Here is a 15,486-nt window from a genome sequence, read left to right on the forward strand (position 1 = left end):
CGGCGATGAGCTTCCGTCAACCATGACAAAGGAGAGGGAAGAGAGAATGAAGCATGGATAACTTTCTCTTTCTTCCTCTTCTATCTCTCCTCTTTCTTTTTTCTCTCTCCTCCTCTTTCTCTCTCATATTTCTTTCTTTCACTCTCCTCCTTCTTTCTCTCTCCACTTTCTCTCTCTTCCTATTCTTCTCTATGTCTCTCTCATCTCCATCTCAAATATGCATAGCAGTAACCATTGCCGTGTATGTCTCTCTCTCTCTTTCTCTCTCTTTTTCTTCTTTCCTCTGTTCTATCTGCTTTCTTTCTTTTCCTATTCATCATCTTTCTTAATCTTCTCCTTCCTTCTCTCTCTACTTTCCTTTCATCTCTCTCTTCCTTAAGCTCTCTTTTTTCCTCTGTCTTTCTTTCTCTCACCTTGTTATTTATTTTCTCTCTCCTCTCCAGTTATGCACGATGATATTCTTCTCTCTCCTCTCTCTCTCCAAGACGTGCCTCTCCAACTCAACGTAAAAGCTCGAACTTTATTGATGAATTGAAAGTATGAGGGAAGCTCTTTACAATTAGGTTTAGCATGTATTTATAGAATTGAGCCCTTAACATGGGTGGATGCCCAAAACTATCCTAATTGATGATAGTTACAATTTTTTTGAATTAAAAAAATTAAGAAAATTAGTGCAAAATGACAGTTTTGCCCCTGCCCAACAATACATGGAATTCCAAAACAGTCTCTGCTGCTGCTCAAGAACGTGCATGATCTTCCATAGATGATCCAACGTTGCTATTGTGCCCGTTTGACAAAAAGATGATTGCTTTTTTGTAAAGCTCGTCATATCGATCGATTTGATACCAACTTCGAGCCATGGATCATGTTTTTAAGCCACGATCATGCGACTTGAAATTCATGCGAATCTTGAAAACTTCTGATCGTTTTTGCGCTCGTTTCTTAATGTTTTTGCTTAATTTCTTCGTTGTATTGCACTGAGCATGCCGTCACCATCACGTGGCAACAAACGCAGCTCGATTTCGTGCCTGGACAAAGATTGTGCGATATTGGGTTTTTTTGCCAGAATCTGAATTTCGGCGGCCGAAATTTACAACAACTTTATCTGCTTCGCGCGTGAAATCCGATCCGTCATCACGTACGGGGTTCGGACCAATGTTAGCTTTGGACCTTACGCATGCGATGGAACTGGTTTCGTGTCAATCTGAAGGGTCTAATGTAGGCTCACAGGGGACCTGTAGTGGGATTTCCTCTTGGATGGGAGCGCTGGCTTGAGAGTGTTCAGGGAGGATGGCACATATAATGTGGCCTTTCTGTACCTTCTCGGCAAGTATAGCTTCAAACCCATAGCATTCAGGGAGCTCGTGGCCCCATACCTGGTGATATAGACACCAGAGGTGTTCCGTATGCTGGGCAAGACGCTTAAGTTGTCTAGTGGGCTTGGGAGTGATGAGACCCTGTTGGAGCATCGCCTCAAAGAGGGCCTACAGAGGGTCTGGCTTGGCACTTCCCGGGGCTTGTGTCAGGAGGTCTTCTTGCACTGGTGGAGCAAGGACTTGAGGGTGTCATTCTGGGTTACCATGAACTTCTTGATGCTGCTGCATCTTCTTTGCCAAGAGCTTTGTGGAAACCAGTGCATTCGCTCAGGTCATAGCCTCGTACTAGATGATACGGACACCGAGATTCTCAGTTCCATGGGGCAGGAACTTGGGCTGCCTTGTCGGCTTTGACGTGATAAGACCTTCTTCGAGCATCATCGAGAACAGTGCACGGAGGACAGCAGGTGCCTCGTCATCTTCTTGTATCGTCACTATGTGGGAAGCCTCAGTTGCCTTGAATACTTTCTTTAGCTCTTTGAGCTTTATCTGAACCTTGTTAATAAGGGCTTCGATAAAGTCTTTAAGCGTTAGCACTCTTGAGTGGGGTGGGCTACTCTCCTGTGATAGGCGTCGTACCTTTCACATGTCTCTTGTCCAACTTGTTCTGGGCTGTCGACCTCCAACAGCTGGATCATGTTTTGCTCTAATAGTAATAGAAGCAGCGTAGGAACCCGTTCCTTCTCGAAGGGGTACACCTTGTTCTGATGTTGGATCCAGTAATCGCTTCGATTTATATTTTTAGGAGGCGGGACCCTGTTGTAGGACTGTTGTTTGCCCCTGGCCTGAGGTGTATGTGCCTTGGAGAGATCCAGGGTTTGAGGGGCGGCTTTTTTAATGTCAGTCACGATGACAACTATACTAATCACCGCTTTTTCTTGGTTGCCCCGATTGTTGGAGTGGGAATTCGAGCCAGAGGGTTGCTGACGAGATCCACCATGGTGCTCAGGCAGCATATTTCGTATGCAGGTCTGAACTGCTTCTTTTTCAGTCATGGGAGTGGCATGAAAGGTTGCCAACTCTCTCCATCGAGCGATGAACTTGTCAACTGGCTCACCAGGTTCTTGAGTCAAAGTGAGGAGTTCAATGGTTTCTACGTTTCTCTGAACTTCATAGAAGCTTTGGTAAAACAACTGCTCCATTTCTTGCCACGTGTGTATCGAGTTTGGAGGCAGCCGAGCATACCACTGAAAGGCTGGCCCTTCGAGAGTCTCGACGAACTGATGGAGGAGGAGTCGTTGTCTCTCTACAAGCCACTTGGAAGTGAGTAGTATGCTGGTGAGGGGATGTAGTACCGTTGAACAGGGGGAGCTTCCCTTTTTGATAGTTTGGGAGAAACGGCACCTGGTCAATGTATGAGGGTTATGGCTTTGAGATGCGTCGCTGCTGAATTTCCTACAACTTTTATCACGAATCGCAACCTTCTCTCTAGCTTTTCTCCATGTTCAGGGATCGTCACGGGGCGTACCACATATCGAAACGCTCATCTTGACGAGACGAACACGCTCACAAAATTTGAGCTCGATCTGACTCAGGATGAGTGAGATATGGCTCCCGAAATTTATTACCCGATACTGTAAAAACAATCACCATGAATGATGATTTGGTGCAGGGAGGGCACGAGAATAGTGTGTGGCCTACCCCTTTTCGGTCTTTTTACCCATAACTTTGCCTTGGAGAGCCCGATTAAGCCGAAACTTAACTCATAGGGGTTTTCGACCATGCCGGATCCAATGGTGGTGGTTCCATGGCCATTTGATGCACCGAAAATAGAGTATTAGTTACGAGGTCTGTTTTAGGGGTGCTAGAGATTGATTTTTCCGAAATTGTTTCTCATCTGCATTGCCTTAGACATGTCGGGATGCGACGAAACTTGGCAGGTGGCTTTTTGAAGTGCTTAGGAAGATTTTCACTTGTTCTAGGGCAATTCCGAGCTGTCAAGGATTCCACTGTAATTCAAGCATTATTGGTCGGCTTCTCTTTTCATTCTGCATCCAGGACCGGAAGTGCTGAAAGATCTCTTCAAGCATGTTTCTCTCTAAAAAATTTAAGTAATTTATCCATCTAAAATGTGATATAGTTTCTCTCTCTAAAACTTGAAATTTGATATAGTTTATCTCTCTAAAAAATTTGAGATAATTTCGTTGTCTAAAAATTTTTAATAGTTTTTCTCTCTAAAATTTGATATAGTTTATCTTTCTAAAATTTTAAGATACTTTATTTTTCTAAAATTTGATATGGTATATCTCTCTAATTTTGTGGATGTTTTGACATAATTAATTGCATTTAATAAAGTGGGCAGTGTATGTAAATAGTATTGTCGCAAGTTGTGTTCCCTCTTTCATGCTTACACAAAACAATGTTTTGGATAACTCAATTTTTTTCTTGATTTTGTATACCATGTTTTGGCCCTCTTTCTTGATAAAAAAATATGGTTATGTATCCAAAAAGTTGCCAAACATGTTTTTACACAAATTAACCTGGTTATACAAAACATGGTTTTGGATACCTAGTATCCAAACGAACCCCTTAGAGATTTCTAAAAACAAGGACCAGATTGAAAGAGTTAGGGCCAATATACCCTTTATCATTCACTTTCAGTGCAACACTATTGAGAGAGCAGAATGTAGTGACTTCTGAAAAATGAGTGCCCGATCAGTACACAAATTTGACAGATGAAATCAACTGAGAGAACCGCTGAGTGCAATATTTGTCCTAATGCTTGCATTTGGAGGAGCCGCAATGAATGTGATAATAAATACAAAAGTTGCGGTCTATAAGATTTCAAAATATTTCTTAATTTGAAGCCCAAACATTTAGCCACAATTGACTCTGTTTATGTAGTTTTTTATAGCAATCAAGCGTTTCAACATGGAGCACAATAATTGTTATTGAGCTTGATCTTCAACGCGTATGCTGCCGCTTTACATGCATCCATTAACATTTCGGTTTTAGTAAGTACTTTTGACCACTTCGTTCATTGGTTAGTACTTTCAACCAATGGTTTAAAAAACGGATCGGTGACCCGGATCGGGCTTCCAAAAAATCGATTCGGATCGGTAAATCGACGATCCGGATCGAATATCGGGTGAATCGGTCAGAATAAAGTTTAAAAAAAAGCCAAAAAAATTATTAAAATTCATTATAAATATTATTTTTTAGGAATTCAATAAAAAATGAGGGTACTCCATTAAGAATTTTCATGTTTTTGAATGAATATGCAAATATTGATATGTTCTTTCCCTGCATGAATCGCCATTCAGCATTTAATTTACATCACACAAAAGGATAAATATAGAATTATCATGGAATAAGTATATCAACATACATGGACTACAATAAAGCATAAAATTAATAACATACGATCTAAAAATAAAATGATAGACGACGTTATTGTTCTTCTTGGTCACGTTGGTGCCATTGATTGAATTTGTTTAACAATTCATTGATTCGATCTAAAAACGAATCATTGATATTAGCAGGCGTCTGACTATTCTCAAATCTCTGAGTATTAGTGTTTTGTTGTGTTCCCAATCTAAAATCCCCGAAGATTGTCAATCCGTCATGCTCACCTGCACTGTTGCTGTTGGGACTCGATATCTGAATAATATGGCTGGGATAGGGTGGCATCAGAATCATCATCTCTCTCATTTTCTCTTTGAATAATATGGATTAAAAAATAATAATAACAAATTTTCAAAAAAATCGATCATGGATTAAAAAAAAAAATCACAAATTTTCAAAAAATTCTATCATGGATTACAAAAAAAAATTCGATCATGGATTACAAAAAAAAATCACAAATTTTCAAAAAATTCAATCATGGATTACAAAAAATTCGATCATGGATTACATAAAATTCAATCATGGATTACATACAATTCGATCATGGATTACAAATAAAAAAAAAACATAAAAAAACAAAAAATTCGAACGTGGATTACAAGAACAGAAAAAAACAATTCGATCATGGATTACACGAAAAAAAAACAAACATTTCGATCATGGATTACAAAAAAGTCGATCATGGATTACAGAAAATTCTATCATGGATTACAAAAAATTCGATCATAGATTACATAAAATTCGATCATGGATTAAAAAAACAAAACACAAAAAAAAAAAAAAAAGATTCGATCGTGGATTACAAAAAAAGAAAAAAACAATTAGATCATGAATTACAAAAAATTCAATCATGGATTACAAAAAACTCTATCATGGGTTACATAAAAAATAAAAAACAAAAAATTCGATCATGGATTACAAAAAAAAAAACAAACATTTCGATCATGGATTACAAAACATTCGATCATGGATTACAAAAAATTCTATCATGGGTTACAAAAATAAAAAATAAAAAATAAAATTCGATCATGGATTACAAGAAAAAAAAACAAACATTTCGATCATGGAGTACAAAAAATTCGATCATGGATTACAAATAATTCTATCATGGGTTACAAAAAAAAAAATCTGTTCTTCACAGAGCCGTTTTACATAAGCGATTTTAACTCAAAAATCCACCTCTAAGTGAATAAATTACATCCAATTGAGTATATTTTCTGATAAACAACAATATAAGGAATCAAAACCCTTAATTTTTAACACATTATTTCTAATATATCATGAAAACAAAATCAAAAGGCGGAAAAAAAAAAAAAAACAACGAAATTTTGGTTCCGCAGACATCTCAGTGTTCATCTCAAATTTCATGCTGTAATTGACCAGATTACGTAAAATTGAAAATTTTAAATCATACTAGACACAATAAAGATTAAAAACCCTAATTATTGAACTCATTATGTTCAAAATATGCCGTGAAATAAATCAAATGGCGGAAAAAAAAAAAACCCAAACTTCTTACCTGATTTTGTGAACCGAAGCCTTCAATCTCCAAAAAACTCTGTTTTTCTCAACGATTATCACAAATTAGTAACAAAAGGTTTTGATTCACAGCTTTAAGATCAAAATGCCTACAAATTTTGAAAAATTCATGCCCTATTTGGCATGAAACTTTCAGAAAAGGCGAAAACCCTAAACACCAAATTTTTCGTGATCCAAAAACACCAAATTTTTCAACTATTTAATCCTTGAAAAAGCTGAATAAAGCTGTTTACAGTCGGCAAATTAGATCACATGCTAAAAAAAACAAAAAAAATAATCAAAAAATGACAAATTTCAAAGAATCCCGTGAAGAACACTGTGCAACCCGTATTCTTCACGGACTCCCCGATTCCGCACAGTGACTCGACGAATCGCTGTGCAGAATCGTCCGGTTCTCTCTAGAACCGGACGATTTCCGATTTCTTATCCGATCCGATTCCCATTTCACGATTTTCGAATCGAACCGGATGAGTCCGATTCGACTCGACGTTTTTTAAAACACTGCTTTCAACACATTCAAGACACCAATAATATATCATCTAAAATAAAATAAAAGACAGTGTTTTACAAATGGGTGTGGTTTGTACAGAGCCTAGGCTCTAAACAATCAAATTAGAGCCTACCTTCAAATGGTGTCACTTTTAATACTGAAAATATTTATGATAGCCTTAAAATCTTTATGATAGCCAAATATAATATAGATAGACAGATCTATAAACACTTGAAAATATTGAAAATTGACAATCCAAAAATGTGTTACAAAAGACACTATATTTTTAAAACTCGAAATCCATTTTTTTCTCATGTCCATGCATCTTAATGTCAAGATGATCAATTTGAAAATATATGGGCATCAAAACAATCTCTTCTAGTGAAAGTTTTGAGGCTGGCTGAAATTTGATTGTTTAGAGCCTCAGCTCTATATAAACTTTTCTCTTTACAAATTTCAACCATCATTATCAGAGTTTCACATCCTCCCTTGTTTCTCAAATTTTTCTGAGAAATCAACTCTATGGGTAAAAGACAAAAGCTGTGGAAGTCCAATAGGAATCCCCTGTACCTCAAAGGTTTCTTTTGGCTTGCTTCATGTTAGATTCAGCTAAAAGGCATTATTGTCGCCATTCCTACTGAAAAATTCGAATAACCTGCAGAGATTTTAATCTGCTAACGATTAGGACAAACTGTTTGATTTATTCAGCCAATATCCCCATTGAATTTCAATCTCAACCCTACCTACCTTTAGGGTCTCAGGGCCTCCACCACCGAAGTGCTTCTGATCCTAATGAGATTTGATCTGGACCGTGGATCATCACAATCCAAATCAGTAGCAAAAGGACATATCCACTTGGCCAGTCTAGCTTCGAAAACATTGTAGGAAAACACGGATTCTCACCTCTCCAATATTTATAAAGCAATCCCCCTCAGCTTCATTTTCTCGCGCCATATGGCATGGGGAAATACATACAGCAAAACCTCCTAATTTTGGTAGGAAAAGTCTTTCACCCGACTTTAGAAGTAAAATCGGGCATACACGGAATCCATACATATTAATGAATTTAAAGAAGTGTCGATCGAAGCAGTGGAGACCTCTTACTTTTGGTACAAGACAGTCAAGATGTAAAACTGGGCAGCTAAAGGGGTGGCATTGATTATGCACAAAATTATTTTTCTCCAATGTAAAAAATATAACACAACCAACCATCCAATTTCACATCCAACAGCTCTACGAGTGATTAACGACCACCCCACACCAAAAGGTTAAAAACCTGGACAAACCTGGTAAGAACAAATGAACTACAAAGTTATCTCCTTACAAGGGATCTTACACTCTTCAAAACTGTACCATTAAAAAACAGAGAAGCATAGGAAAATATATTTCATACCAACACCAATGTCTAATCCAAAACATCTTGTAATAATCAAATGAGTATCTGATAAATCCAGAAAGAGAAAAAAAGCCAAACAAATTCACATCACAGGACAGCCTTCACAACGATAGAAACAGTCTGCGTATAACACCATCTAGCAAGCAAACACAAAATGAACAAACTACAACAAACTGGAACATTAAGAAAACATCAACCCCCAGAAAAGAGACTAGCATGACATAGAGTGGTCTCCACTGGTAAAACTCACTCCTGACAGAGCTCCTCCAAGGAACATAACACGCCTTCAAGGAAAAAAAATCTTCAGATCTTCAGCCACAACCGAAAAACCAAACGGTGCCTGCAGATTGGGACAAGAAACATAACCATTCGAAAATGGAACTGGAAAAAGAAATAGCTTACCAAAATTGCAATCTTTTTAAAGACCAATATTCATTTTGAAAAGAATAATGGCATTGGTCCTTTTGTTTTTTTTTTTTTTTTAAGATCCAAAGAAAACTTGCCCAAAACAAAACCAATAAAAAAGATTGAATGTGATATCGAGTACTAAAAATTGAATTTAGAGACAGTTTCAAAGAAGAAAATGAACCATTGGTCTAAGTAACAAACCCTTGCAATTTCTAAGGACGATAGGTGTTTAATTGATCATCAAAATATGAGCAACACACTCAAAATACAAAGAAAAAAAAATTTACCTTGTTTTTTTTTTTTTAAAGATCTAAAGAAAACTTGCCCAAAACAAAACCAATAAAAAGATTGAATATGATTGTAAGTGCTAAAAATTGAATTTAAAGACAGTTTCAATGAAGAAAATGCAACAATGGTCATATAAAATAACAACTTGTAATTTCAAAGGAAGATAGGTGTTTAATTGGTCATCATACAAAGAAAAAAAACATTACCTTGTAATGTCCGCTTTCCAGCACTTTCTCAGAAGAACCATTGAACTTGATTCAGACTCTAAACCCTTTGCCATCCCAGATAGAAGAGAGAATAAAAACTGATCTAATCAGACGAAATAAGGAAAAAGAAGGAAAACAATCAAGGTTTCCCCGCCCAATTTTCCCATTTCAAAAAACCCAGGGAAAAAGGGAAAAGGGGTTAGATTCAGAGTCAGGACTTATGATACCCAGGAAGATATTGCAGAGGTGTGAAAAGGTAGAAGAGAAATAAAAAAGGGAAAGAAAAAAAAAAAAGAAAAAGGTAGCCAATTAAGAAGAAACCACGAGTATTTCAGAGAGGATGGAGTGAATGAAGAGAAATGCTACACCTAAAAGGTCAGGAGATGGCAAAAGAGATGGATCCTATGTTTATTTACACTGCGAAAAACAAGTGAAAAACGTAAATCTGAAATAAACCTAAGTAAAAGGTTAACTGGGTAAAGTCTACAGCAATTACTAAGTAAGAAAATATAAAAAGAAAAAATAGAGGAGAAAAAACCAAATGTGCAAGTGAGGATGAGGATCACTAAACTGAAGGCAGATTATGAGAGAACCCACCGCAGCCTAATAGGTACCCAAAGTTCTTAAGAACCTTCCAATCAAAGCCTAAGTCACCCCATCATCCACTTCACAATTTCTACATGCTAAAACTCTAAAACGATCTGGTAAAAAGGACTACACCTTATTGGTTCCAACCTTACTTTCTATACACATATTTTACAGTGTGCAATGTCATTTCCAGTGTTGCAAACTCAATCCTCTTCAAGATTCAGATTGAGAATGCGCCTCAAATTCTGAGTAGCAGAAGCAATATCATCGAAGAAACCATCACTAGAAGGGCATGGATCCCTCGAGGGAGAAGGGGGAGCAGATTTGGCAAATGTGGGGAGAGTAACATCAGCTTCTGCAGGAGGAAAATCAAGAGAATTACTTCTCTTTTGGCGAAGAGAGAATTTGGGGATTGGAAGGGAACTTGGAGGGGGGGAGTTCGAATAGGTTGGACCAGCCCAAAGCTCGGGGGAGTTGAACACATCTGCATCTCCATTCATGTCAGAGAGATAATCAATGGCTGATTTGTTTCTGTAAAAGGTAGGTGTGACATTGATAGGAATTGGATTGCTATGCTTACTTGTCTTCCCAACCCCACTACCACTCTTACTAGTTGATTGTTTCGAGGCAGGCCCAGATGAAGAGGAGAATCCACCAGCTCCTTGATATGAAATTTCATTAGCAAATGGCTTGATTTTGTTACCAGGTGGAGTCATTTCAATAGGAACCAAGCTGCTCTGTTTGTTCTTCTTAGAACCCAAATAGCTATTATTGCTACTTCTTGAGGTTCTATTTTTGTCATGCTCTTTAGACCCAGCATTTATGGCATAGTTGGGCCTAGAACTTGATGTAAGAGCGGATGGGGACTGCAGAATACCTGGTCGAGAATGGAAAGTTCTACAGTTGAGCTCTTTATAGCTCATAGCACAATCCGAACTGAATTCTTCTGGGTTCCGAGATCTGTTTCTCTTGTAATGCATAGTCTGTGATTCATGGTGATTGATGTATCTTTCAGAAGACAAAGCAACTAGGGTTTCCATAACACTATAACCGCAGAGTCCCACCACAACCTTTAACTGGATCCTTAAATCAGCTTTCTGCTTGCCTTCTTCCCTTTTCCAAAAACAAGGATCAGGCACCAGCTGTAAAACAAATTTCTTAGGACCCTCTTTCTTTCACTTAAGCAAAGCAAAGATCTTACCTTGCTCTGACTACTCACTGCCAAATTAGTAGCAGATTCTAAAAGAAGCCCAAACAATAACAATTTGTACAAAACAGCAATCCTGTTTTACCAGCTTTTAGACAAAAAACATGAGATACTAAACACTTTTCACCTCAACCCCTGTCAGAGCAAGAATTTAGTCCTCTGAACACTTAGCATTTAACAAATTCAGCTGAGCCAATTTCAAACAACATACCCTCTCCGATTATTTCAACCTTAGGACAACAAAATAGATCTTTGATTATCACTACAGCATCAAAACTTCCCTCTTCTGCTGAATGACAGGCAAATCTTAGAGGACTGGCTGAAGTTCCATATGCTTTTGTCTCTGGATTGAAAGACAAGCTCAAACACACTTTTGATTCCACTCCAGAAAACACAGTAAATCCTTCAATCAAAAGATATGACGAGCATGCAAAATATTGCAATACGATTCCAGTTGCTATTGCATTAGATCACAAGAACTGCAAGTTAACAAGTAAGAAAATTTTCACCTAAGTGTTCTTAGTCTTAACACAATCTCAACGTCATCAATGAAGAAACATCAAAGTATCCAACAACCACCAAAACATAACCAAATATAGCTGAATACGAAGTAAGCATTAGCTGAAGATCCTTATGCGACTTCTGAAACCAAAAAGTAGATCTCTCCACTGGGGAGGAAACTCCATATCTCAAATACCAAACACCTCAAAATGATCTGAAAGGGTTTTCAATCGTTATGCAATTCCTAAATCACAACCAAATCTCCCCAACAATAAGACAATTTCACTGTACACAAACACCTAAACCTTCAAAACCCAACAAATTTGCACCTATAATATAGTGTGTAAGGGCTAAAACCAGGCAAAACCGTTAAATCTCAATGCTATTAAAGAGTCAACAACCAGATGTGAAATCGTTTATGAACACGATATTTCACAGTAAACCACCAATCCAAACCCTAATTGCATCATAACCCGCAGATACAGCCTCTAATTAACCCGATCCAAAACATTAATCAGTAAATTTCATGGAAGAAGTTCGAAAGGAACCTGATAAAAGGTGTTAATGGAGAAGAAAACGCCTTACTGAACCAGTATGCATTTGTCGATAAAATCAAAGCCTTAAAGAGCATGAAAACCCTTGAAACGGGTACCAAAATGCAGCTTACTGCGAGAACAGCACACTAAAAGAAGCCAGCAAGGATCTGATGCCGAAATCAAAGAACTTCAGGCCGTTTTTACAGATAGAGCTCTGGTTCTGGACCTCCAAATGGAGAAGAAACCAGTAAAAGACGGATCCCAAAGATCTATTCAATCGAGTGTATAAATAACCAGAAAGGGCGAATGTGCAGTATCAAGACCACGCTCACGTTAAAGTGAAGCTTTTGATTGTTACAAAAATACCCCTTGTATTTGCAATAATTTACGAAGGTGTTCATGAGTACGTTTGAATTTTATTCGGGAAAAATGACCTGGGAATCACATCTCTTCCATTAATATATCTAAAGTGCCCCAGTTGTTTGTAATGGATGCAGCAAGGTTTTAATATCCAGATCGGCAGGGTAGACTCCAAATATTTTTGTGCGAATGTTTAATTGTTAATCTGGATCAGGTCTAGATCGGTCTGAATTGTTGATATAAAAAATAAATAAAATAAGGTGTGGTTTGTTGATTTGGATAAGACTCAAATGACAATAAAAATAAAGTGTGAATTTTTTAAATATCTTAAAAATTTATTTTGTTTCAAATCGTGAATTTTAAAACTCTAAACTTGAGCAAATCATAAAACCTTTAAAGGGACGATCTAGACAATAATACACAACAAATTGCACTATTTTTATTTTATAAAATTAATTTTTTTTATATTCATACATCTCGAAGAGGTCATGATAATCAACCAGAGGGTTTTGTAGCATTAATACAATCTGTCTTCTACATTGTAAGGTTGAACCATATGAACTTTCCTCGATAAAATAAAGTAATAATTAAATAAAATATTTACAAGATGGGGATCTAGAGAGTTATGAAAAAAATATTATATAAGATTAAGAGAAAAAAAGAAAAATACATACAAGATTTTAGGAAGGGTCAGACAGGGACCGTATTATCTCAATACCAGTTCGGTCGCGATTTATTTCTATCCAGTGATCCAATTCGAAAAGGGAAAAGTTTATATAGAGTCGAGGCTTTAAACAATCAAATTCGAGCCTACATCAAAAATTTCACTTGAAGAGGTTGTTTTGATGCTCAAATATCTTCAAATTGATCATCTCAACATCAAGATGCATGGACATGAGAAAAAAATAGATTTCAAGTTTTGAAAATCGAATATTTTATGACGCTTTTTTGGACCGTCAATTTTTTAAGATTTTGAAGTTTTCATAGATCTCTCAACTTATACTATTTTTTAAACTTTAAACTTTATAAATAAAATACAAATATGTTTTAAAGTTGTCAACAAAATTTACAATATTGAAGGCACATTTTTCGACACTATTTGAAGGTAAGCTCTAATTTGATTTCGATTGTTTAGGGAGGCTCTACGCAAACCGCGGAAAATTGCTCGTTCTTAAAACACCGGATGCGGTGATACTGCCCTTTGTGACCGTTGAGGGGTATTTTGGGCATGGTAGGAATCTCGCATTAAATAAAGTAGGTAGCATGGACTCGTAATTTGAGAGATAAGGAGAGGGTATTTATGTAGTTTTGGCGGATTCCAAAATGTCACTCAATCGAGTTGAGTGATGGATGAAGACGAATTTGACAAAAGGAAGCGAAGAGGAAGAGGGATAGGGATAAAAATATCACATTTTTGACGGAAACGTGGCAAATTGCAACCGGATGTAGGGCCGTAGCGGTACAGTGCGTGGGACCACATAATGGGCACTTGCCAGTTCTTTACTGGTTGTCCGAAATGACGGATATAACCTCGGAACTTTTTTAAAATATACATGACAACCTCAACAAATATGGAACGACCAAAATGCCCCTTTTTCCAAGATTACAATCACGAGCCCCTTGGGTCACTCTCACTAGGGTAGGGGGTGCCAATAAACCGGGTGGCGCGGCTTCGTTCGGTCTAGCCCGTAAAACCTAAGACGACAGCCATGGAATGTGTTAGACAGAGTTTATATTTTATTTTTAAAAGTAAAATAATAGTTCTCTAAATTTTAGGATATCGATGCATTTACATGAATAGTTTATATAAAGTTGCATCCTTAAAATATAAAATTAAAGCTGTACTTAAAAAATCCATCAAAAAATGTTATTTTAATGTTGAAAAAACCTCTAGTTGATCCTTCAAAATTGAGATGGATAAATACGAAGAAAAAAATATTTTGCATCTCATAAATAAGGCATCTTGCAACACATTGTCTAGACCGTCTATTTTTAAGAACTTCATATGTTTATAGATCTACTTGATATTAACCATTTTTTTAATTTAAAATTTTATAATTAGATATGAAGATAGATTTTCGGATAATCCTAATAATGTTTTAGACCAAAATTATATGATAAAATTTGGAGGTGCACCTTAATTTGATTGTTTAAGGTTACAAACATATAGAAACCTCACCCTTTTTATAAATAAAATAATAAAAATATTTTTGAATGAAAAATTTCACCAAAATACACCTAGAGTATATTAAAGATATTTTAATTAGTTTTTTTATAAAATATTTATTATTATTATTATTATTTGATGTATCATAACTAAATTTCATATAAATTTCAGTTTAAAATAAAAATTATAAAACTCTTTTGTGACTATTGGATGCAGTCGTTTTTAATTTGAACCATTAAAAATGTGCTTGTGTACCTTTTCACAATACACGTGATGCAGAAAGGATACTGTGTGATGTAGAGAAATAATAATAAGCTATAAAAATAAAAATAAAATAAAAATTTGGGATAATATACCCTTTCAAAGGGAAGCCACCCTAAAACTATCTTTTTAACTGTATGAATTTTACTCAATTTCAATCTCCGATCTATTTTACAAATAGGGACCTTTCCCCTTTAAATACAACTCAAATAATAAAACAAATAAATAAAAACACATTTATATATCCTTCTAAAACTCCTTTATTTCCTTAAAAATATTAGCTTTCTAGCTACATGTTTATCACAGACTTTCTAACTAAAAGATTGATTTTTGACATATTACAACATGTCATCAAAGATATTATTTTTTATTTCTCTCTATCTAAAAGATAAATTCTTAATAAATTTTAAAAACTAAATAATACCAAATCTAAAAATATATAATATAAAAAACCTCAAATTTTTTTTTGCATCATTGTGCCCCGTGATAACGTGCAACCACAAGCCAAAACCTCCCGTGAGAGTATATTTTGCAGTGTTTTTTTTTTTTTTCTAACCAAGGTTGCAAATAGTTTTCATTGAAATCAACGAATTCATTGGTTATGATTGAAAATTCCTCCAATTTTCGCAAATTTCTTATAAGATAAGTTTTGTTTTAACCAATGGTTTGAAAAGTGGATCGGTGACCCAGATCGGGCACCTCAAAAACGGATCCGGATCGGCTAATCGGCGACCCGTATTGGGAATCGGCTGAATCGGTCAGATTAAAGCTTCAAAAAAATCCAAAAAAATTATTAAAATTCATTATAAATGTTGTTT

At 36.1% G+C, this 15,486-nt stretch overlaps 1 protein-coding gene across 1 annotated transcript; it reads right to left on the reverse strand.

Moving 5' to 3' along the window:
- Window positions 1-8,123: 8,123 nt before the first annotated feature.
- Window positions 8,124-12,007, reverse strand: LOC18421392 (flocculation FLO11-like protein). Its single transcript, XM_011622506.3, has 2 exons — window positions 9,049-12,007; window positions 8,124-8,486 (listed from the first exon to the last, which is right to left on the reverse strand). Exon 1 carries the CDS (start codon window positions 10,674-10,676, stop codon window positions 9,840-9,842), a length of 837 nt encoding a protein of 278 aa, XP_011620808.1. The 5' UTR covers window positions 10,677-12,007; the 3' UTR covers window positions 8,124-8,486; window positions 9,049-9,839.
- Window positions 12,008-15,486: the final 3,479 nt, after the last annotated feature.

Source organism: Amborella trichopoda, chromosome 3 (assembly GCF_054954075.1).
Source record: "Amborella trichopoda isolate Santa Cruz 75 chromosome 3, AtrichopodaSantaCruz75HAP2 v2.0, whole genome shotgun sequence".
Lineage (NCBI taxonomy): Eukaryota > Viridiplantae > Streptophyta > Magnoliopsida > Amborellales > Amborellaceae > Amborella > Amborella trichopoda.

Coding starts and splice junctions, on each gene's coding strand:
- LOC18421392 (XM_011622506.3), bottom strand. CDS start 10,676: ATGGAAACCCTAGTTGCTTTGTCTTCTGAAAGATACATCAATCACCAT.